The 25,892-nt window shown below is 45.2% G+C and overlaps 1 protein-coding gene across 6 annotated transcripts in view; it reads left to right on the top strand.

The window, feature by feature from the left end:
• CCNK (cyclin K) overlaps window positions 1-25,314 on the top strand; it is a 426,168-nt gene extending 400,854 nt beyond the window's left edge. For all 6 annotated transcript variants that reach the window (XM_085626423.1, XM_085626425.1, XM_085626421.1 and 3 more), the window contains one exon: window positions 24,073-25,314. In XM_085626423.1, coding sequence (XP_085482549.1) covers window positions 24,073-24,683 — 611 coding nt within the window. In that variant the 3' untranslated portion in view covers window positions 24,684-25,314. The remainder of the gene's footprint in view (window positions 1-24,072) is intronic.
• The last annotated feature ends 578 nt before the right edge of the window (window positions 25,315-25,892 follow it).

Below are 25,892 nucleotides of genomic sequence, written 5' to 3'. Positions count from 1 at the left end.
CAAGTGTCTTGTTAATTGAGAAAATGCATCCTAGTGGTTGATGAACTAAAGTTAAAACACCAGCTTTATTTGAATTAACCTTGTTTTTCTGCAACATCGGTGCAATTGTTAATTTGTGTAAAGTATGGAAAAATGTTACTTCAAGGTTCACCTCCTCTTATACCCATCCAGTGCTAAAAAAAGAATTTTCCTATAACTATTGCAGTAATCTCTGGCTCATGGGTAAAAATACCTAGATAAAAATGATTAGATTAAAATGCTCTGTCTTCTCGATCTGGCTCTGTAGTATTCCTACAGTAACCAAGACATGAGTTAACTACATGGGCACTTTGCGATCTGTCAAGCTACCGCATGACTATGATCCTGAAGCTGGTATGTAATCTGCTTCTCAATGCAAGGGTAATACTTTATCAGTCTTTAGCAGTTTTCCCTTTATGGCGATCGGTTTGGGCAATACAGACTGTAATTACAGAATCAGCAATTGCGCATTGCAAACACTTTCATATGCATAGTCTGCGCATTTGCTCCTGGACCAATTTTTTTCACTCCTCTGTCTTGAGATGTTTGCAGCAGATCATGCACAGAAGTAGCTCAAACAGACTGAGTTAAGCAAGTTTTGGAGTAGGTTTGTATTGTTTGCTTGCCAGTTGCTCCACAGTTATTGGTGACTGGGCCACAACCCGTGAACATTGCTAGGTGGGGCTGGTTGCCAAGGCAGGACATGTTTGCCATGTTTATTGCTTTAAAAAAACTTATCTGAATCCTTTGATTATGAATTCGAATCAGCAAGTTGTACATTTCCTAAAGACACCTTATGACTTTGCAAGAGAACCAACTTTATGTAATCAGGTTGAATTTTAATATCTAGTGTAGCACATTCATGTGGAAGAAAATAATGGCAGTTTGTGTTTTTTTAAAATTCATTCTCAGATCAAAACTGTTTGTATTTTATGCCTGGTATTAAATTAATGTGTAGTGATAACTATCAGCCTATATACGTTTATGGAGAACACCTTGTATATTTGCCTTTTTTTTGTTTTTAAGAAGAACATTTTCTTCTCTTTAACATTAAAGGGTAGATATTGTAGGCATACTAACATTGAGGCTGTGTGGAAGTGTAGATGTAGTTTAGTGTACTTGTTCAGTGTAGTAGAATTACTTCTTCAAGATGACCACGTATAATGTAATTGAAGGCCATTTAAACATCCCTAATGATGCTGGGCATCGTGTGTCAACTGTCACAGTGGACACCAACCTTCCCTTAGTTCATAGAAAAATTCAGACAGTCATTCATTTGAGAGATCTGTGAGGGTTATGTGGATGGGCTTGTTGACTACAGTGCTCAATAAGAAAACCACTGAACTTTATTATTTGCTCTTTCGTACCTTACTGAGGCTCTTGAAACCAGTTTCAGGCACAGATATCTAGCATCACAAAATTCCTATATATTGTGCCCTTAGCCCCCCAACATCGTGGCTTCCAACAAAATTGTATTTGATAACTCATGCTTAAACCATATTAGGCCCCAAATGTGACGGTAGTATATTTTCTTCTTGGGAAGTCTTTTCTCTAACTGTGAGGCAACTGCTACCAAGTGGCTTTAAAGCAGCATGAGTTTCTATGGTTGACAAAAAATAAGGAGCTTAGTGATAGCCCTCTCTTTTTGCATGCTGCCTAAACCTCACTAATCTAAGTTTTCAGGTTGGATTCTGAACTTTACTTGTATCAAGTGCCCATGTCCTGTGATGTAGCTTTTGGTTCTCATGTTGATCATCGCCTGTCTATCTTTTGTTTTTCTGATCTTTGGTTACAGAATGTGAGGGATAGCACCACAGAGACCTTTTCCTGTGGTTCTCATTTATGTTTACTTGACAGTTTCGGTATCGGCACTGTTTCCATTGTTTTCCTGGGGCAACAGTATTGCAATTCAATTGAACAATAGCCTTTATTTGCTACTCTTCTTGTGCACTTGACACTACTTGGGTAGCCAGGTCGAATAGTCAAGGGTTATTGAAAAATGTGGTAGAAGTAAAAAAAAAAAAAAACTGACACAGTATAAGGCACCAAAACAATTATCTCCGTATGTGCAATGTCTAGTCAGTGCTTTAACATCACACAAGAAAGTGTTTCATATAAACTGCTTGGTACACAGAACTGTTAAAACTATGATTTACTAATCAAAACAGATGGTGCTAGCATTATCACAGGCAAAGATACAGCTCATTTTCATAGCTTAGCTATTTATCCATAACATTGGTCCTATTAGAAGTGTTTTTCTTTGGGGGTGCTCGCAAGCGGTCTACAAACCAGGCAGAACAGATTTCATCCTTGGGCTGGGGAGAGGATGAAGTAAGTGCACCCTGGCATGTGCCTCATGCTTAAAACTACAAGTCATGAATTCATAAGGATTACAAATAGGCTGTGTTGCAGGGAAGGTACCAACACAAGAAGAGGAAGGAAAGCATTGAGTAGGAAGCAAGCAATTTGAGAAAGACAAACAAATCTTTTAAATGAAAATCAGCAACCTGACCTGAAGCCAACACAAAGTATTGTGATTATACTCAATAGGTCACTCAGTAACAGGCAGCAAAAGCTAACATTTATTTAAAAAACAAAAAAGTAGATCTTCCAGTTCGCCACAGGAGCAATTTGGAGAGGAGGATAACTTTCTCCTGCTTAGATGTGTTAAAGGGGCAGTGTGCCAATCCTGGAAAGCAAAAACGGTCCGCTTCGACGTCTCCATGAGAATCCAACCCTACATGGTCAAGCTTACTTTCGACAGACAGTCTGTGAAGCTCTACTGGGCGAAGGTTCTCAAGCATCGTGCATCTTTCTTGAGTTATCAGGGTAATAAATTGCTTTCAAGTGATCTGCTGAGTTCTCTGGATACAGGTGGCCTTCGTAGCATGATTTTTCGATAGCCAAACTAATACAAGGCTCGGGGCTTCTTTTTCACAACCGGCTGTAAATCCTGATTTCTGGCTGAACAGCAAATGCTCTTTCCATGCTATATTCATCACATTTGTGCCTTGTGATCTTCGTTTCTTCAGCACAAAATTATTGTAATCCATCGACATCTGCTTTGGATCGGGGTGTAGCTAACATCGGCCTCGAGAGCAGCTGCCAGGAATCCAGTTGGTAGAAACAGAAGCTTTTCCATAATCTTCTTTCCTGGCACCCTATTTTGGATACTTAGCAATCTTGTCTATATCCACCACAAATCGATGACCAAATGCCTTGGCCATCATTAAGATTGTATTGTCAGATGGTTTTGATCTCCTAATTTCCTTCTTAATCGGTTAAATCCACAGCTGGTTGTTTGACATTGGTAGGCCCTGGCATGTAAATGTTTTGACTTGAAGTTTTTGTTTCTCAATGTGAACAGTCTCTTTTCTGGCAAATAGTTTTTGTTATTGACATATTTATTTTAGGGTTATTCGTTTTGTAATTTTCTGTCATTCGATCGAGTTGGGCTTGAAGGCCTCTAGGTGGTCTTGCGATCAAGATGGAAGCATCTGCATACAGGAAGGCCAGGACTGAGAAAGTGATGGAACATCAGTGTCTTCACGCAAGACTTTGTTGTATAGCAAGTAAAGTATTGAGGGCTAATGGCCAACCCTGTTCCATAGTTTACCGTTGTGATTTTTTACTTGGGATGCGTTTCTGGTTGAGCCTAACTTGTGTTGTGGTATCGGAGTAGAACAGTGATACTCAAAGTACGGCCCGGGGCCTCCTGTGCCCCCCATCAACAGCAGCGCTGAGCTGCTGTTTACTCGACACAGCACTAACATTAAAAAGATGTTCAATAAACCAGCAAGCCTTTATTTAAACGTTAATTGGAGTTAGCGAAAAGAAGTAACTAGGTTGTCCTGCTATTCTTAACTTTACAGACATCTTTAAGCAAAAGTGAAAAAAATATATAAGGTCTCTTCAAAATTCAAAAAGTGTATTTCATAACATGTGGAACCATTTTACCATAGTACATCGTATGATATCAATGAATTGATTTTTTTTTTTTAAGTGATAGTTTTTAAACATTAAGTCAGAAACATTCATTCCCCCCCCCCCCCCCCCCCCCAACAATGGTTTGCTATTATACATGAACAACAGTATAGTTTATTAAATCAAACACAAGGGAAGGTTTTGTACAGTGTACATCCTGAAGTCATGCATTTTGAGGTCCTCGTATATGCAATAATGAAGGAAAATGACAAAGTGAAATAAAATAATTGCCCAAGAGCACCCAGTTTGGTAAAGTAGGGAAACCAGGAATAATCCCCGATTTTAGTGTTTCACATCCTGCAATTAAGCCACTAGATGTATATGCTTCGCTTCCCCAACACCTACCATACTGCCACAATCCTCCCCATGCCGCTTCCTTCTTACCGCCAACCTGCTAGCATGAATTCGGCCCTCTGTTACATTCCAGCCCAATCTTTGTGGCCCCTGGGAAAATGTTTGCAAGTACCTATGGAGTAGAGCATCTAAATCTGTGATAGTAACACATGTTCCTGGTCCATATCTCGCCTTTTCCCATAATTTTGGCCTTGCCACCAAATCCAAGGCACCGGTAAAGTCCAGGAAAGCTATTTAGAGAGCCATTTTATTATTGTGCTGTACTTAAATACAAGGTGTGTGAAATTGAAGATCTTGTCTATTGTATAGAGTATCTCTAAAGCCGCCTTGTATTATGTTCATGATATTCTCCTGCTTAATCCAGTCCTCTAGAGCATTGAGTATCAACTTTGAGTAGATTTATTAGTTTGTCAATTAGACTGATGGTTCTATAGGATTTTGGATCTCCTTTGTCCTCCACTTTTATATATTGCGATACTTTACAAACATGCCTAGTAATCTGATGGTAGGAGGATAACCGTGGACATCTTTGGAATTCTGCATTCCTCCAAGGTCCCAGTTTGTTTCATGAAGGGAGACTGAAGAAGGTACACCTTTAAGTCTGGTGGATTCATAGGCTAAACTACCCTTTGAATTTTCCCCTTTTTTCTTCTCCTGTTCTGGTCATAAAAAGTGGTCCCATTTGGTAGAATTTTTGCTGTAAATGCCATGATTAATTGCCCATTCTACGTTTTCATTTTTCATTGGCTGGCTACCACAATGGTTCCAGGATTTTAGTAGTGCTAGTAGTGTACTAAAGAGCTTAGGAAAATAAGTTGGGCTTGAATAGGCTGACCTAATGATACTTGGTGACCAAGTGTTATTGATTGTTTATCTTTCCTTTTCAGTTAATCTGTTATCCAAGCCCCAAACCTTTTGACTGGAAGGTGTTATGAAAGTCCCATGAATGGCTTGGAAATGCTGTTTCAGCTTGCCTCATGTTTTCTCTCTGATCTTCCCTACCTTTTTCCTCCAGTGTCTTAGACAGTCTAAATGTGCTCAAATCCTTTGCTTTTCTGCGCTCTGCTGAATAGGGGACACTTAAAGTGAATCTCCATTTACCACCTCTTTTTGGGCTGTGAGTTGACTGGTGTTGGTGGCAGTGATACTCTGGTCCTGCAGCGTTCATCATGCAATATTGTTTCCCTCTGCTAGTTGTACAACATCCCTCCTCATGTGGTATTTGCTGTCACCTAGCAATGATGACTTGCATGGGGGAAATAGCCTTTACAACGCAGGCACTACCATGCAATGCCATTACCACGCATCATTTAGGGATGAGTAAGGGAATAGGGTAGTAAGAGATTGATAGGGTTTAGGGGTGTTTAGGGGGGTAAGTTTTTTTTTTTAATAGGGTTTAGGGGTGTGTAAGAGTTTCGGGTTGTTAGGGCGCGTTAGCGTTTATTGGTGGGTCAGAGTATTGGGTTGTAAGGGTGTTTTAGAGGTTGGTATGGGTATAGGTTGGTAAGGGTATTTTAGGGTTTAGGGGTAGGTAAGGGCATAGGGTAATTCGGGGTTTTGGTCTGGGTAGGGGGAAAGGGTGGAAGGGTAATTTTAGGTGTTTTAGACATCTGAGCTTTCTGGCAAGAAATATCTGCCACAGATCCAAAAAGGAACAGAGCTGATCTTGAGATTAGAGAATTAAAAAGACTGACAGTTTCAGAACTTTATGTGGACATCACTCAGACCTCATGGCTTTCGCTGCCTAAGTACTTAGTCTTTCTGTCTCTGTGCCTGAGATTCAGAACCTTTTCAGCTCCCTAAACAATTTGCAACCACCTGTCCCACATAGCCTCTCAGCTGCAGGTTTGGTCAAAGCTGCATAAATCTCCTTTATAAAAGCGATCATATTCCCTTTTTCTGCTCCGGTTCTTACCTACATGCTTTAAATAAAAAGGCTCTTGGAGAGTCCATATATTGCCATCCTGGTAATCAAGGGCAAAATTTCAACCAAACTGTTGCGGAGCATTTTTGAGGACTGGTTATATTGAGACAAGATGCTTTGATTGGGCTCATATGGGATTCAGAGCCTGTCCTAGCACGAGTAATTGTCTTATAGCTATGAACGTAATTTATGACCGAGAAAACGCAAGATAATGGTGGTGTTTATTGTTGCTTCATTGATTTCAGCAACACCTTCAATAGGTTAGACGGTGCAAAATTATGGTTCATATCTGATAGAGACGTCTAGCCGCAGATTCCTTAACTTAATATATCCCCAAGCGCCGGACTGGATCCGGAAACTTTTCCGCAGCAGCACCTCTGCGCGCCGCGGGCGGTTCCACCCTGATGTCGTCCATGGACATGACGTCAGTGGAGCCATATATGCCCCTCCCGGCGCGCTGACATCAGTTTTATTATTTTCCGCGCCCGAGCGCGGTTCTTGGAAAACAGCAGTTCCTTGGTTTTTGGGCCTTCTCGACACCCTCCTGTGTCGTGGGAACAGTGTGCAATGCCTTCCGGCTTTAAGGCTTGTAAAACCTGTGCACGTCTAATGTCTGGCACTGACCCGCACCTTATCTGTATGTGGTGCCTCTGTATGCACCACGACTCCAATGACTGTGACATCTGTCAGAGGATGAAGGTGAAGTCCTTGAGGGAGCGTCGCATGAAATTGCTGGCCGCACGAATGTCTGGTCCGGCTCCCTCCCGTCGCCGATCTTCCTCTCGGGATCGGGCTCGTTCCCGAGGTCGTAAACCGCGACCGTGTGCGACAACAGGTAAGCGTAAGCCCAGGCGTCGCTTACAGAGATCCTCCTCCCATGTCCGTGCCGCCGCCGCCCATTCCTCTCTCATTGTGCCGGGTAAGGGCGCATGGCAGCCTCATCCTCAAGATCCACCCTTTCCGGGTGTTGGGGCAACGCGTGCCCAAATTAAGGCTTATTCTAAGGCACTACAGGCTTGTTTTGAGTCACCCCCTCTCCCTGGTGTGCCTTCGGGTCCCACAGAGGTAGCAGGCACTCATGGCGGGTCTCCGTCTGCGGAAGTTTCCCCGGCACCGGCTGTGTGCGTCGACTCCGATTCCGGAGCCGATGCGACGCCACCGGGCCATGACCCAGAGCACAGCCCTCCCCGTCTGTCAGCGCATAGCCTTGTGCGGCTTCCTGCACTGACGTTGGAGGCGGCGCCGGCGTTGACGCCGAAGTAGACGCCGGCGTCGACGCCAGGTACTACTCCAGGCTTGGCTCCGGCACCTCATGCTTGCTCCAGGCAGGTTACACTAGGATCGACGTCGGTCGCCGTCCCAGTCGCGTCCTCTGTGGAGGTCGTCGACATCCAGGCGACTCCGATGTGGCGTCGATTGAAGTCGGTACCGCTTCCCTTGATGGTTGCTCCCCCCGACTCCTCGAGCGGCGATAGGTCTCCAACGCGGTGTCCATCCTCGCCGGTATTACCATTTACACCTCCTCATTTGGAACCGGATGCTTCCCTGGACTCCTCAGATCGAGGAGCCAGGGTGCAAGTGCCTTGTGTTGCCTAGCCTTCGGGTCAGTCTCCGGCTCCTCCACTCCCAATATCTAGTGGCAGGATTAGCCTTCAACCGTCTCCTACTGACGGTTTGTATTCCTCTACACGGATGGCAACTGAATCTAGTGCTGCCTTCACGCGCGCTATTCAGGGGGCGGCTGCTGTACTCTGCTTTCAGCCTCTTGTGGTGCCTCTACTTTCTGATCCTTTATTGGATCTGCTCCATTTGGAGCATATTGAAGTAGAACCTTTGCTGCCCTTCGGGGACTCTCTACTTGATATCCTGCGTGGCACATGGTCAAGACCCTCATCTGGTAACCCAGTTGCTTATAGGCACCGCCCTGCTCCAGGTGATCCTCTTTGTCTGTCTCTTCACCCAGCTGCTCAGGGCCTAGTTGTTCAGGCGGCTTTTGATTTACATTCTTCACCCTCTTTGCCATTGTTACCTCCCACCAGGGAGTCTAGGTGGCTGGATGATTGTGGTCGCCTGCATTTCGCCTCTGCCAGCGCACGCGTTCGGGCTATAAATACAGTCTGTGTGTTTACCCGCGCATCCTCCGCTCTTTGGGACTCAGTTGTGAATCTTCTCCCTTATGTTTCAGAACGGCCATGGGAAGAACTGCTTCGTCTTCTGCTGCATGGCAGGAGCATGGCACAATTCTCCCTTTTGATCTTCCCTTGATGCAACTGACTCTATGGGACGGGTCCTTGCTTGCGATGTGGCTTTACGCCGCCATGGTTGGTTGCGCGACAGTCGCTTCCCTGATTATATTCAGGATGCCCTCAGAGATCTGTCGTTCAATGGGGTGGATCTTTTTGACTGCCACGCGGATTCGGCATTCTCCCGTCTCTTGTCCGGGCTTCAGTAAACCTTGGGGTCCTTTTACGGCACCTACCTTAATGTACTAGTTAGTTTTAGTGCCGGTTACTGTTCCTGACTGGTTAGCCATTTCTATGTTCGTTCAGTACAGCCATTCGGCTGCTTCTCTTGTTTTTCAGTCCTCTGACTGTGTGCTTAGTCCAAGAGGACACCCCTACTGGGGATTTGCCTTACCCTATGTGGGGTATTTGCTGGCATTAGGTTCTGCCTTTGCCTTGGTACGCTCCTATGGAGCCTCCCCGTGGACATTCTGCTGGATGCCACTTGTTTATTCCTACGGTGATCCTTGGACAGCATTGTTGGTGCGTCTGTGGTGCGTCGGAACCTGGCATATGTTCTGTACCGTGCGGTGTCTATCTCACACGCCTGGCAAGACACCTTGTTGTCGCAGTTTTTTCACAACTGACACCCTTTTTGCCGCTGTTCGGCTTGCTTATTGGTGTAACTTGGATGACTAGCTTCTTCTGGCTTTGTCCTACAAGGTAGTGATGTTCTCTGCTGTGCGTGGTCATGGCCTCCTTCTGGCCACTTATTCTGCAGCGGTTTCCATACTCCCTGCTGTTTCCGTACGGGGGTTCCCACGCTTTTGCTTGGGTTCATGCTGTGCAATCTCAAAGGGGCGTGTTCTCCTTAGAATACTCGCTTCTTGGGGTCCGGGACCTTTTCATTTGTCCTCGCGTTTTACACTGTCGTGACTCGTTTTTTCACCTACTCTTGTCTTGCAGGGGACTGTTGTTCCTCTCGGGCAAGGGGCATGGGTTACTTACTGCTTAGGACATTGTCCTCCTCCGTTTCCACATGAATGCGAGTAATTTCAACATACTCTAGACTCTCGTGGGGTCACGTTTTCATGGTTTTAACGTTCTTCCTCCTGCTCTATATCTGCTCTGTGTTCTTACCAGGCGGATCCGTGCAGGCTTTCATTCCAGTGGTGTCCGTGGTTCTTGGCCCGTTTGCTTGTTCCGCCAGCTCTTATTTAGTGCCCGGCTTGTTTGGTGCCCCTTTATGGGGCCGTTGCTTTCTTGCTACTCTGTGCTTCTGGGCTGCTCACGATCCGCTTCAGGAGGTCCTTGCTTACTTTGTGTGGTTCCAGTATTCACACGGTATGCTTAACAACCTTCTGGTAGGCTTAGGTGCCTTCTGAGCTTTGCTCTTGTTCGGTAAAGCTTGACTGCTTGTCATCTGCCCTTTTTTACGAGTTGTGACACAATGCCTAAGTCCTGGCGTGTCTGGGCCTTTGTACTACTGGCACCTTATGGCAGGCGATTGACATCCTACCACTGCTGTCACTTGTGTCTTGCTGGTGCAGGTTTCAACAGGGCTCCTTTTCGCAGCTGAACATATTCGACTGGTGTGTGATGTCTCTTTCATACTGGTTCCCGTCACAAGGTTTTGCTGCAGGCGACACGTTGCTTCGGCAGCTCTCTCTCAAACCCTCGGGTCAGCTCCACTTCTTGGGAAGTGATGACCTCCCTTTTTCCTCCAGCATATCTAATATATGTTTCCTTCTATGCTGGCACTGTCGGATAAGGGTCAGCCTCTTGCCGCTGCTGCCCCACGTGTTTTTGCAGGTGCAGGCTCTACAGTGCCCTTTTTTCCACTGTTCTGTTTGGTCAACCGGTAATTGCTTTTGCTTTCTGTCACCACCTCGGGTCCTGTGGATCCCTCAAACCTTTCTTCAAAGTTAAATCCATCTCACCTTGCCACGGGCATCCTGGTTCTGTGCTTTCCTTCCTTGAACCCAGGAATACACAAAGGGGTTTGTGTGCTGTTCTTAACGGCTTCTGGTGCCTTTACCTCCCAGTGTTTTAAGCTCTCTTTAGAGCTTTATGGTCTGGTGGTTATCTGTGCTACATTACTGTCCTATTCATGCTTTTTCCCACCCTCCCGCTCTCCCCTTCTCCATTGCCTTGTGGTCTTTGCCACCCCTGCGGCCTTTTACTTCAGATCTATTGGAGCTGTACATTTATGGGTCTTGTATTGGGGTTGCAACGTCTCTTTCTGGTGACGTCTCCTATATCTTGTGGTCCTAGCTACAGGTGGTAGGCATTCTGAATTTCTGGACCAAATCACATACAACAAACTGACAGTTAAACAAGCTTGCCTATGGCCTCTGGAGCCAAAACTAAACAACATAGGCCCTGTATTGAAAACTGGCAGTATTTTAAGATTAATCCGTTACTAATAAGAAAGTACTGTTGCCACATTGATACGCCAGGCACGGCTACGGGCCAGGCCAGCCTTGATCTACACTATATAACAATACTCTCCACCTACACAACACCTCTCGAACATTACTCTGTACCTCACTCCTGCACCAGTTAAGTTAAATGGTTTACACCCCATTCGTTTACTACGTTATTCCCTTCCTTAGACGATTACTAGATGGCAATACAACACTTCTCATCTGACCGTAACTGCCCATGAGAGGGGTGAGAAGTGGAGGGGGGGGGGGGCGAATACGTCACTTCCCACGGAGGAACACCACAATAGAAGCACAAACGAACAAGTTACTTACCATCGGTAACGCTTTTTCTGGTGGATACAGTATCTGCCTGTGGATTCCTCACCTTGTGAATATCTCCTGCACCAGCAACATTCTGAATTTTTTCGGAGCTCTGCACGAGGACGACGTCACAGAAGCACTACTCCGCACGCTGCTCTGCTGACCTCACTGGATCCATAAGAGGACCTAGTCGGCGTGATGACGTCAGTTCCGCCCTTTTTTTCCGAGCCTTCGAGGCACACGGATGGACCGACAACAATATATATACAGTATACACAGTACATAATATTCAAACCAACACACACAGTGTGAAGTCAATGCAGGAAAGCAAAAGAAATAACACTTCCTTTGACAGCAACAGATACATTTTGTCACATTATCACTATTGTAGGTATACAAGGGTGGACAACGGGGAGGCGGGTGGGTCAGTGAGGAATCCACAGGCAGTTACTGTATCCACCAGAAAAAGCGTTACCAACGGTAAGTAACTTGTTCTTCTGATGGATACATCTGCCAGTGGATTCCTCACCTTGTGAATAGATTCCCACAGCAGTCCCACCCTTCTATACCAAAAAGTCCTGAAGGACGGAACGTGCAAAGTGTCTGTCACTCCTCACCTCGGTATCTAAGCAGTAATGCTTTGCGAAAGTGTGGAGGGAGGCCCAAGTTGCCGCATTACAAATGTCCTCCACAGGAACACCTCTAGATAAAGCAGATGTAGAAGACTTTTCCCTGGTAGAATGAGCTCTTGTACCCTCTGGAGGTTCCTTACCGGCCAAAGAGTAACAGATCCTGATGTACAAGATAATCCATCTGAAAAGAGTGCGCTTGTGCACCCCTCTGCCTTTCCTGCAGCCAATGAAGCCCACGATGAGCTGGTCATCCACTCGAAAGTCTTTAGTTCTATTGAGGTAAAAACTCACCGCCCTTTTAGGGTCCAAGCGGTGAAGCTGCTCCTTCTCCTTGGAAGGGTGAGGGGGAGGATAGAAGGTAGGAGGGGTAATGGACTGCCCCAGATGGAAAGGAGTTACCACCTTAGGCAGAAAAGCAGCCCTGGTCCTGAGTACCATTCTTTCAGCATGAATGGTCAAGAACGTGGGTTTCGAACTCAGAGCTCGAAGCTCACTTACCCTCCTTGCCGATGTAATGCCAATGAGAAAGCCTGTTTTAAAAGATATTAGCCTTAAGGGACACTTGTGCAAGGGTTCAAAGGGAGAACCCTTCAAGTAAGTTAAGACAAGATTTAAGTCCCATTGAGGCACAATAAATGGAGTGGGCAGAAATTTGTTGGTAAGTGCTTAATGAACCGTAATACAATAGGTGATTTAAACAAAGACGGCTGATCCGGCAAGCAAAGGAATACAGACCAAGCCGATCAATAACCCTTTATAGTAGCTACAGCAAAGCCTTGGTGAGCTAGAGAGAGAGCAAACTGAAGGATGTTAGATAAACGAGCCCTCAAAGGGTCAAAAGACTTCTCCCCACACCAAAGGACAAATTTGGACCACCTATAGGAATAGATAGACTTGGTGGAGTGACACCTGGCAGACAAAATCACGTCTACCACGTCAGGCGGGAGAGAAAAAGAATTCAGGTTGCCCCGTTCAATCTCCAGGCATGAAGGTGTAAGCTCTGGAGGTGGGGGTGTAGAACCTGCGACTGCGAGAGGAGGTCTGCCCTGAGAGGGAGCGGAGGGCACGAGGAGAGGTGGAGAATATCTGTATACCACACCCTTCTCGGACAATCCGGGGCGATCAATATGACTTTGGCGAATCTTCCTCAGAACCCGAGGAATCAAGGGTATGGGAGGAAACGCGTAAAGGAGATGAGTCCCATCTCAACTGAAACGCGTCCCTCAAAGTTCCCTGCATCGGATAATGGAGACTGCAGAATGACAGGCAGTGAGTGTTCTCCTGAGTGGCAAACAGGTCCACTCGAGAAGTTCCCTACGTCCGAAAGACGTGACGAACCACCTACTGATGGAGCCTCCACTCGTGGACTGCAGGCTGAGACTGTCTGCACGCACGTTCAGAACTCCGACCAGATGATTTGCCATCAGACAAATCTGATGATCCTGAACCCAGGACAAGAGACGCAGAGCCTCTTTGCAGACAATGCGACCCCACTCTTCCCTGCTTGTTGACATACCACATTGCGGTAGTGTTGTCCGTCAGGACTTAAACCGACTGACCACGAAGGGAAGAAAGGAAGGCCTTGAGTGCCAAACGTATCGCCAGCAATTCCAAAAGGTAAATGTGAAGCAACCTTTCCTCTAGCGACCAAAGACCCTTGATCTCCAGATCCCCCCCACCCCAGATGCGCACCCCACCCTAAAGTGGATGCATCTGTTATCACTGTGGCCACCAATGGAGGTAGATGGAAGGACTTTCCCTGAGACAGATTGACCTCCATGCTCCACCAAGACAGATCCGCTGCAGCTTCTCTGGAGATCCTCACAGACTCCCTGAGATCTCCGTTGTGCTGATACCACTGCCTGCGGAGGCACCATTGGAGTGCCCTCGTGTGCCAGCGTGCATGGTTGACCAACAGAATGCAGGAAGCAAACAGACCAAGCAGACGAAGGACCTTCAGGATTGGAACGGCCGCTCTATTGTAAAACAAAGGAATCATTTCCTGTATGTAGAGAATCCTTTGTGGAGGTTGGAATGCTCGACACACAGTAGTGGTCCAGTACCGCCCCTATGAACAGGATGCGCTGAGAGGGCACCAGGTGAGATTTGGGCATGTTTATCGAGAACCCCAATTTGTACAACAGTTGAGTTGTAACCTGCAGATGATGAAGCACCTTCTCTTGCGACTCCACTTTGATCAGCCAGTCGTCCAGATAGGGGAAAACTGGAATCCCCGACCTTCTGAGATGGGCTGCCACCACTGCCATCACCTTGGTGGAGACTCGAGGTGCAGTCGGAAGACCAAACGGGAGAACCGCAAACTGATAATGTTGCGATCCTTCTTGGGTATCAGGAAATACCGGGAGTAGCATCCCTGACCCCTTTCCCGCTCTGGAACCACCTCTATTGCACCTATTTTCAGTAATGTTAGGACTTCCTCCTGCAGGAGAAGAAGGTGGTCCTCAGAGCAAGCACCTTGGCAAGGAAGGTAATTTGGAGGAAATTCCCGAAAGGGAGGAGCATACCCATTTTCCACAAGATTTAGAACCCAAAGGTCTGTAGTGACCAATTGCCAATCTTGCAGAAAATTGGTAAGCCGACCCCCCACACAGGCCCAACATTATCCAGAATGGTGGATCTAGGGCTACTTTGCAGTGGTAGGAGGGAGGGAGAAAGAGGAGGAGGAGGAGGAGGAGGAGGAGGAGGAGGAGGAGGACTGACTACCTCGTGGACGACCTCTGTTCCTGCCCCTGTAGGTCTTATACAGGGTATTTTGCTGCTGCTGCTGAGGCTACCTATAGGTCCGAAAGGACGACCTCCCAAAACCTCTGTACCTTCTGAATGTGGAACCTCTAGGCTGAGCCTGCAGGCCCAGAGACTTAGCTGTGGCTTTGTTGTCCTTGAACCTCTCCAAGGCTGCATCCGCTTTCTTTCCAAACAGTCCAGAACCATCAAAGGGTAGATCTGGAAGTGTTGCCTGCCCATCTGGGGAGAACTCCGACGACTTAAGCCAAGCACTTCTTCTTGTGGCAACCGAAGAGCCCATGATCCTGGCAACAGAGTCCGCAGTGTCCAAACCACTCTGTATAATCTGTTGTGCAGCTGCTTGAGTGTCCGACAAGACCTCATTAAAATTCTGCCTGTCCTCTGACAATTTAGGATCCAGCTGTTTTGCAGAATCCATCAGGGCATGGATGTAATGGCCCAAAAGGCAGGTGGCATTTGTGGTCTTCAAGGCCATACTTGCCGAGGAGAACACCTTCTTGGCAGACTGGTCAAGCTTTTTAGACTCTCCATCGCCAGGAACTTGAGGAAAAGCTCCAGAAGACTTTTTCGAACAGGCAGCTTGAACCACCAGACTCAGGAGAAGGATGGGATGTTAGAAAGTCTGGATCTCCTGGAGCCGCCCTGTATCTCCTAGCAACAGATTTAGATACTGCTGGAGCCGAAAAGGGCTTACGCCAAACCTCCATAACGGGCTCAGTGATGGCATCATTAAAAGGAAGCAACGGTTCTACCACAGTGGAGGGGGAATGAAGAACCTCTGTCAAGATGTTGGACTTAATTTCAGCCGTTGGGAGCTGCAAGTCTAAGAGCTCCGCTGCCTTCCTTATGACTGTGTGGTAAGGAACCACATCCTTAGAGGCAGCATCTGATGGAGGAGAAAGCTCCCATTCTGGGGACAAATCAAGGGCACTTGCCTCTTAATTCTTCAAAAAAGTCATCCAACTTTTGAAGTTCACCCTCTTCCATTTCTTCTGACTGATATCTCTGCTCTTCCAAAATCCTCTGCGCCTCCCGCCTGGATCTCATCCTCGGGACCGGCGTCGGCGGCGCCACACACTAATCCGACGGAGCCGGTGTCGAACACGGATCCGGAGGCACAGCCTGAGTTGAACGAGGTCGAGCTGGAGCCGGAGATGAAGGGAACGGCATCGACGTCTTCGGCGCCGGGAAATGCCAGGACGGCGCCGCTGGAAGGAAAGGCACAAAGGGGGCCTGAGGAACCCCCAAATTAAAGGCCATTGGACCCATGGGACTCGAAGGTGCTCCAGAGGGGTACATTGCTCTTGAAAAGACACCATACATGGCATTCAAGTAATGCGATGGGTCTTGACCTGGGCCAGGGAAAGGCAGGTAAGGGCTCGATAAAGACTCAGGCATTACCGGACTCGGGCCAATCGGCGCTGACGGTGGAGCCAATGGAGTCGAAGACTCCTCAGGTAACGGAGCCTCTTCCACCGGAACCGGAGAATGTGTCGGCGTCGGAGATGGAGCCGGAGATGGAGCCGGAGAACTCTCCGGAGAAGCTGCAGGCGAGGCCGGACAAACAGGTGAGGCCGAAGGAGAAGGTGAAACATAGTCCTTACGACGCCGAGGAACTGGTGAAGTCGATTTCGGAGCCATCTCCTTATCTGAACGGCGTCGAGAGCCGTCTTCTTATGCTTCTTTGATCTTGAAGCATGACCCGACGTCGACTTCGCACCCGACCTCGATGCCTTCAACCTCTCTTCTCCTTCCTTATCTTTGCGATGAACAGCTTGACCTCTCTCTCCTTTAAAGCCTTAGGGTTCATCTTACGGCAGCAAGAGCACCACTCGACGTCGTGATCAGACGACAGGCACCAGATACAATCTTCGTGCGGATCCATGATGGACATATGTTTACCGCACTCTCGTCAGGGCTGGAACCCTGACTTCCTCGACGACATCTTCAGGAAGAAACAAGAGTGGACCCGAAACAATCCAGAAAAACAAAGTAACCAGACAAGCTACGGAGAGTCCCAGAAAACGGTTAGCGTCGACGGCGCGGAAAAAAGAGAACTGACGTCATCACGCCGACTAGGTCCTCTTATGGATCCAGTGACATCAGCGGAGCCGTGCTTCTGTGACGTCGTCCTCGTCGGTGTGGAGAGCTACGAAAAAATTCCGAATGTTGCTGGCATAGGGGATATTCACAAAGTGAAGAGTCCACTGGCAGATGTATCCATCAGAAAGATGCAACAATCAGATTCACAGAGTGAAGAGGGAAGAATTCATTAGTCATTGAACAGATATTTTGTATCTGCCCCTTGACAGATACTGGAGGCACTAACATTGCCGGGTAACACCTCTGAAATCTGTATTCTAAGTGTCAAAGAGATGTAACAACAAATGTAACCTAACCATTATGCAGTGTAATATACGTTAACAAAATGCCAATAAAGATGATTTAAAAAAAATAAAACAAAGTACTGTTTTGCTGGCACAATCTGACATTTTTGGGTGGGAGCGCTGCTACAACTAAAAGGTCAGCGCGGCCTTGAGTTCTGTATTTGTTTCAGACACTGTCTTTTAGTCTCTAAAAGAAGAAAACCGTAGACCAAGTTAAGTGCTTGTGTGACAATATTATAAAGAAAGGGGAGAAAGTCAGAGGCTAGGCCAAGGGAACCTTTTTTTTTATTTTGTTTTTTAGCCATGAGCAGAGGGAGATGGGTAGGGAGGGGGGGGATGACACCTCATCAATGAGGTTCACCTAAGAGTCCTCTTAGAATGTACTAAGGAAAGCACAAAACAATTTAGTGCTGTGCTACTTTATGATGTGTCTTGGACCAGGCAAAGTTGATACGTCTCACTGCTTACTGGCCGTACTAGGAAGATTTGTAATAATATAGGTGTACAGCACTGCCTATCCACCTGCCCTTTTCCATCCGCATACTTATTTCATAACAGGGATTTACAGTTGTGTGTGAATAATGCTGTATTCTAGAGACAGAAGGTAGGATAGTGCATAAAACGAGAAACATTTGATGAGGAGCAGAGATTTTCATTACCCAGACGAAATTAGATTATGGTGTAAAAGAGGAGACTACATTTAACTACAAACAATGCAGACAAAAGAGCATTCATCCTTTTAGTCAAAGGAGGAGCAACCAGGGTATGTACCCCTTTTGAAAAATTCCTGCAAGTAAATAGTGACGAAGCACACACACGATAGCTTTAATGCACAATTATTAGATTCACAGAAATACCAACTGAAGCTTACTATTTGCCTCCGAAGGAGTTGGGGGGCTTGTCTGGGTTGAAGATCAGTGGGGACATTACTAAGAAAGGTTAAAAGTTAGGTCAAACATGCTCAAACAATCTTGCATCAGTGGCATCTCCCTCAAGTCAGGCTATGTACACAACAGTGTGAGATCTTAGCTCTGCTGGAGAATAAGGGTAGAGGAGCGCATTATCTAAAAATACTCCAGCACATATCACTTATACAATAATTCTGTGACTAGGTAATCAAAAAGACAAACCACTAACAGGGGTGAGGGTATCATCAGAGATAGAAGCATTCACTCTAGCATGGTGAGAAAATGACAGCACGTGTACTAATGGCAGGAAAACTGGATTCCGAAATAGTTATAGGTTATGATGTTCACTAGACAGGCGCCATCTACCTTCCATGTGAACTTTTGAGAGGGCTCATCACCCAAATTAGGGGAGTAGCAGCTGACTTTATTTATTTGGATAAATATATCTGCTAAATAAATATTAAATAAGGTTGAGGTGAAAATACAACCTTTCTTTGTTGGTCTTTTATGGTTAGAAGGGGCCTGGTGAACTCTAATCTGTTCCAAATTTGAACCTGTACCAAGGGGGATACATACAGTTTTTTCATAAAGTTTAGTAAAATACGAGTTACTTACCTTCGGTAACGATGTACCTGGTAGAGACATAGTCTAGCCGCAGATTCCTTAACTTAGAATATACCCAGGCGTCAGACTGGATCTGGAAATTTGCCGCTTTAGCACCTCTGCGTGCCAGGGGCGACGCCGACCGGCTCCGCCCTGACGTCGTCCACAGACATGACGTCAGCGGAGCCATATATGCCCCTCCAGACGCGCAGACGTCAGTTTTTGTCGGAGAAACTTTTCAGCGTCAGAACGCAGAGCCATCACCAAAACACTGAGAATATGGGAACAGTGTGTAAAAATGATGAAAAAATAGAAGAAATTGACCGGTGAGACAGAGCAGTGCTCTGAAGAGCCACCCCGCAAGAGCGAAGGCTCAATCAACGTTAAAGGGAGACAAGGATGTGGAAAAACAGCCTGGCAGAGGATAGAAAGTCCGCATCCAGAAAGTAAAACCGTGAAGGAGAACAAGCCCGGAAAGGTAGTTGCTTCTCATATCTGTTCATTTCAAGGACATGCACAAACTGGTACTGCTGTGCAACCCTTAAATCCTTTGTTTGCTACTGTGTTTCTACCAGTAGAGCTTTGCCTTGATCCATCTGTGCAGGGTGAGAATCTTGAATTCCATGCACGTGTGGAATCCCCAGACGGGTGTACAATTGTATTCTCCAGACACTGGATGGTCTATTATATCTTGGCCCAGTCTTTTTGTTGTCCGAAAGTATCTTGCCGTTTGGGATGGAGAGGTGGAGATTAGCTCTAGACAAATAATCCGAGAGTCGTGGAGACTTCATTTGCTTCTCGATCATAAAGGCCCCAGCTATTCGATGTTGGCACTTAAAGTAAACCTCTGCTCCCCTTGTACCTGTTTTTGAACTTGTCAGTGTTTCTTTTGAGCGCCCAGTACCTTATCATATGAGGAAGGGGAGCATATCAGATACTACTAAATTAGATATGGTTGATTCATAAGTTTGTGTTTCTACCCACCAAATACATTGTACCAGACTGAAGTGCGTATAGAATATCCAATCTCACACTTTTCGTGCCTTCAGTGTTATTTATAATTATTACAATTATAATATGAGATTCAGAGTAAATCACTCAAATAGGTGCTGTAGAACATTTGTACTGGACTCTCTTAGATGTCAGTTGCCTTTTGGGAAACAGGGACTTGAAAAAAACAAAAAACTTTCGCAAGCAGGAGCAGGTGCAAGTGAATTACCCAGAGGATGCACTTTCAACATAATGTGTATCTGAAAACATGTATTAAGATACAGAGCACCATAACAAACATCAGCATGGATGTTTGCCCCTATTTTCATGTTTGTTTAGTAATTTAGATTTTTGTCAAAGACCAGTTTCAAATATGTGACTGACTATAAACTTTCTTTGCTTCTCCTAGATCTACTCTTGCCCTCCAAGCAGAATCCTAGTTCTTAAAAAGTCAAAAAGTATGATTATTCTCCAGTGCTAAACAGAAATAGATGTATTAACTACTTTAACGTGAACTCAGTTTACTTCTATATCTAGTCCCATTTCTTTCAAACTATTGGGATGCCCAGAGGAGGCCCTATCATTTCAAACATTTTATATCCAGCACATATGTACCTCAAGATTTGAAGTGTTGCCTTTCTCTCATTGGTACCTCTTGTGAATGGTGAATCTTTTGGCAATTAAGTGCAAAAGTCCCAAAGTTTCCTGTCCACCGTCTTCCTCATGCTATCTCAGCCCCTCTGCATACTGTCAACGTGCACAGGCTGCTGGCAGTCGTATGACTTCTATGGCAGTCCAGCAGTTGTCTCGACTAGGTATTGCCATACCTGGCTCAAAAGCATGTGGGGATGGTGGCTTAATTGATTTAACGGATATGTGATGGAGCCACATTTTTTAATGACTCTGTGTGGCGAGTACAGCCAACTTGTGCAAGCAGCCTGGCTGAGCCCAGGTGTCTGCCTGTTTGTATTTCCCTCTGAAGAAAGGCTTAGTGTTCAATAATATCAGAGGCCTTTCCAGTTCATGCCACATCAGTAACTATCACAAAGGACGTGGTCCTTTGAACATACTATCATGTGTATTGTAATACTGTGAACATGGTTATGTACTCACCCAATACAAGAGTGGCTGAGCAGTAGGAAGAGGATGACCAGGTGACTAGGAGAATCACATTATGTACAGTGGAGTCCTTGTGGCTAAGAAATGCTTCAGTTGACTGGATATAATGATGCTTACAGCATCCAAGTAAATTGGATTCTTGGAGCAAGGTAGAGGGCCGGTCTACGTTTGAATTTTCTTTAGATGGTGCCCATTGTATTGACTACAAGAGATTCCATGCTGTTGTCTAGTACTGTAGTATGGAGGCAAAGAGCCCAGGTAATCTTAAATCACAATATTTCTTTTTGTGTTCCTGGGGCGAGGGGGAAATATGTGAGGAAGGAGCCAGTGGGAATAGGAAAAAAATTCAACACATTTTCTTTTTGTAACATTTTGTATTAATCATAATTTATAGTACACATTGAATTGACAAATGGTTCATTATTTAATAAGTTCACAAGATTCTACCAGCCGCTATCTCCAAATAGCCTTTTTTTTGCATTTATTCACTGTTCAGGTTTGTGGAATTCCCTGCAGTTAGAAATTCATCTCATGCTGGACCATTTGACCTAATAGTGTGTTTTGACAATTTTTAAACTGTCATTTTAGGGAAGTATCTATTAATGAATCTGTTTTTATTCTTTTTATTTGATTTCATATTTTGTTTTATTATTGTACTCTTGTCAGACACTCGCTCCACATAGGGGTATTGGCTTTGGGGTATTGCACCTTTATTTTAAGGTTTAGTTTTGGTTTCAGAAACCTATTACTTTGCAAATGCTCTTGTGATTACTAAATCTTTATCCTTTTCACACCGCTATTTTCATTCAAACAAACCAGTCAAAGTTATGATGCTTTTTGACGGTGCCAGACGTTTTAGGAAGGAGCATAATGCCACCATTGAAAAACAAAATGTTGAAACTGAAAAAGCAATACCATGTAGGCTAGGTTTTTACAGGTTACTAGAGATGATCTGTCTGACTAACCACTTACAATTCATGTGCCCCCCTGCAAAAAATTCACCAGGTCCACTAGAAATTGAGCACAGCAGCAAGAGCCATCAACCCTTGCTCAAGGATGGTTTCTGAAGTTCAGGTGTTGCCTTAAAATTCTTCCCAGTTTTAAAGAATGGCAAGGGCTAACTCCCGATTTGTTAAGTCATAACTATTTAAATCCAGATGTAAATTATTAAGGTGAGCCCAGTATCTCGGTCCTGGGGTATTAATTTTGGCTTTAAATCTGTTCCATAGCTAGTCCCTAAGTGTGTGCCATAAATTGGATACAGTAACTTCTGATCTATAGCAAGATGTCTGAATAAGAAGTATAGACACTCCCTAGAAGTGAGACCAAATAGGTCTGCAGTTGTGTAGAGTCACTTAATAATATATCCAAAGACCCATCAGCCAGTAATCTTAAAAATCTGCTTCACACCATTGTGAAGTCGAAAGATAATACTACAGCCTTTGTTGGCGTTTGTTCCTTTAGCACAAGATTTTTTTCTGTTTTCCTCAGATTAAATAGGATTATTTTGATAATGTACTACTTGTTCCTGTCCTAGTTTCATGTCGACACCTCTGGTTTCCTCCCTTAAACGCCTTGCTCAGATTATAAAAATCCTGGATCGAAATGTCATTATAGTGGTCAATGTTTAATCCTTTCCGTGCTCATGACGGAACCACTCCGTCATGAGCCACGGGTGCCGTGTGCTCATGACTGAGTGGTTCCGTCATGCTGCGGCCATTGGCGGCCGCTCCGCCCACGCGGCGCTAATTCCCCACCTGTGCGGGCGATTAGCGCAGTGGGCGGAGACGTGACGGAACCACTCCGTCATGAGCACAGCTCACCCGTGACTCGTGATGGAGTGGTTCCGTCACGAGCACAGCGCCAACGCAACTGCCCCCAAACCCCCCCAGTGCCGCGGCGGAATTCCTGCCGCGGCGAAGGGGTTAATCCCGAAGATTTGGCTTCTAATGCGAGGCACTTGATTGTTAGAAAAAAAACAGTGTGCATCTCCAGATGTAATGTATATTCTCATAAAAAGTCATTTAAGATCGTGAAACTGGCTTGGATTAGACTGATTGCTTTGACTTCCACATTACTCCAACATATGCCACCAACATCCTTTCCTTGTTGTAGTGGCATCTCTGTATGTTCACGTCAAGATCCTCCTCTTGGTCAAAATCCAGCACTGTCAGCATGTTTATCACTTTGTGGAGAAGTGTGGCTCAATGATTAGAGCGGCAGACCCTGATGCAGAGGTCTAGCCCGGGACCAGGGTTCAATTCCCCGCCTCGGCGGGTCTTGGGCTCAAAATTCCACGGACCTGATAATTCTCGCCTTGGTGCCATTCCAATCATGGAGTCCCACTCTGCAACTCTGGGCAATAGCTTGCTTAATCTCCACAACGGCCCCCACAACGCTAAGGATGCCTGGCCTCCACCTTGGGGGTGCCCAGGAGTGGACGCCTCACAGGGAAAGCCAGGATGGGTTCCACAGCGGTATTCGTACAAGCGCCTTGAGACCCTTGCGGGTGAGTAGTGCGCTATACAAGTATCAATTTACATTTACTTTGACGAAACCGTAAAATCATAAAGCTTGATTCTATCTCTATAGGCCCCAACCGCTTCTACCTACAGGGGTTTTTACCCATTATCAAGAAATGGTAAAAATGTGTGCTAAGTGGCTTAAAAAGCAGTCGTATACAGGAAATTCTCCACCCTTGAATAAAAGGGCACACCGACCCCTTCCTAAAATAATGGCTTTTTTTGCTCCATTCGGTCCAAAGAAATCCGAGCTGTATGTTGAATAATACACAGTTGGTTTCTCCTGTGTGCCGTCTCACTTCTCCTCTAATTGCATTAATGTGGTGGATGAGTGTGGGGGGGCGGGGGGGGGGGGGGGAGAGGTGGGGGGGGGCAGAGCCCCACAGAAATGTAGTTATGAAGGAAACTGTAAAAACTGACCCGTAATGAAGGTTTGACGCATTTAGAATTGGATTGTCTTCATGTTAAGTATTAGATTGAATCTAATTTTAATTCTTGATTTGTGCATTTAGTGTTCTATGCAGCTTGTTCATGTTTCCCATATTTACCAGCTTAATTCATTGTACTGAGGATATTATTCCACCATCTCTCTGAAACTTTAAATATCTTAATTCACTTGTAATGAACTTTCAGTTGTGTGACACTGAATTTTGTTTTGAAATTCTGGTCATATTCTATTTTTGTTTTTGTAATTCAATAAGCCTATTACTACAGCATTTAGATAGTTCTTCACTCTATAATTACTGATTGTACATTGATCAGACGATTTATATGACCCACTTCATTCATTTACTCTCATGCCTGGATGACATTGAGGATGATCTAGTTTTATTTTCATACTTAGTGGTACATTTACACCTATTTGGAAAAATAATCAAATCTTTTCTTTCATGTAGAACGCAAGCCGCCTCATGTAACAGCTGTTCCAGTTGGAGATGGAGATCAGACTGGTACTGGTGATGCTGGAGATATGACAAAAATCCAGATTCCTCCTCTGTCACACACTGCCCCTGTACATCAACCTTTGTCTCTTACTCACCGGCCTCCTCCCCCTCCCAGCAGTTACATAACTGGAATGTCTACTACAAATTCGTACATGTCTGGTGAGGGTTATCAGAGTCTCCAGTCATTGATGAAAACTGAAGGTCCATCATATGGATCTATGCCGCCATCATATGGTCCACCATCCCATCATAACATGCCATACCATCCACATGTATATCCTCCTAACCCCCCTCCGCCAGTTCCTCCACCTTCTAATTTTCCTCCTCCCAATATCCCACCTCCTAACCCAGGATATCCTCCTCCACCCTCATACAACCCTAACTTCCCTCCTCCTCGAATGCCTCCAACTCATTCAGTTCCTCAGCATCCACCACCTGGAATGGGAATGCCACCAGCCAATTATCCCCCTCCTACTGGAGGACAGCCTCCGGTACCACCCCAGATACCACCACCTGGCATGCCACCGGTCGGAGGAATGGGTCGTTCCTCGTGGATGAGATAGCACATGATGGATGCTTGTAAATATTTATTAACTAGAAGCAGTTTAAAGTTCAAAGCAGTTGGGTTTGTCTTTGCAGACTGAAAGAAGGAAAACTTGTATGATGCTGCATGTTTTGCTACAGTAAGAAAAACATACAGTATTCAGAAATATTTTGAACACGATATTCTGGTTTAATATTTTTATTGAGTGCTGTATACAGCTGGTTTTGAAAAGTGTACAGATATGATGTAAGGTTATCGCAGCACTTGATTTATTGTATGCTATTACAGCCATATTGGCTTAAAGAGGTCCATCAAATTCTACTTTCCTACCAAACATTGCCACGAAGATTCATTCAAAATATTATGATGGGTTTATTGTACCTATTTGTTCTTAAATATACAAAATAATTTTCATTTTTGGTTCCACACAAATAAAAAGGGCAGCCATTTAAAAATTATTTTTTTACTTTGCTAATCACTTTTTTCGTAATGCCTTTTGGGGAGAAAAGTTGTACCCTATTTTTCAAATCTCTGTACATAAAGTTTGTGTTTAAGTGTGAGAGTCTGAATGTAACCTTGTAATGTCGCCTACACGGGTGTAAATATACAGGTAGTTCTTATGAAACCAAATAAAAACTGGTTCTAAATCATGTTTGTTTTTTTCTTCTACAGTGAGTCACATTCCCAGAATTATACACCACCGCTTGAAAAATCAACAAATTGCCACTAGAATCACAGGTCTTCTTCTAACCGTGTTATATATATTTATGATATTTCTAACACCTTGTCCTGCAGATTATTCACCTTATGAATGTTCCCCAAATATCGGACTGGAACTGAAAATATCTTCCACTGCAGTAGATCTTCAGGGCTGCTAAGTGGCTGTACACACTCCAGACCACTGTGAATCTGGAGCTGTTCTTTGGGTTATTCAAATTCTCCATGATTTTTCTCCAGCAGTTTAGGTCAGGTGTCACCTCATAAGCATTATTTTTACTTGCAAGGTGAAGTGGGTCCCTATGCTGGGAGTCTTTACACTGGTACAATGGTATTTTCCTGTGGAAAACTATGAATTTGATATGGAGGACACAAAAGGGAGCTCCACCCTGCTGTGACATGCATGATCTCTCAGCTGGGACCATTCTGCGTCAAATATTTTGCCATGATCTAAACTGAAAATGCCCTTTGTTCTGCACTTTCCATTGTGCAGTTCACAAAGTTGGTGGCT

Source organism: Triturus cristatus, chromosome 9 (genome assembly GCF_964204655.1).
Source record: "Triturus cristatus chromosome 9, aTriCri1.1, whole genome shotgun sequence".
In the NCBI taxonomy this organism is placed as follows: Eukaryota; Metazoa; Chordata; class Amphibia; order Caudata; family Salamandridae; genus Triturus; species Triturus cristatus.
This window is presented reverse-complemented; position numbering and strand designations above follow the sequence as displayed.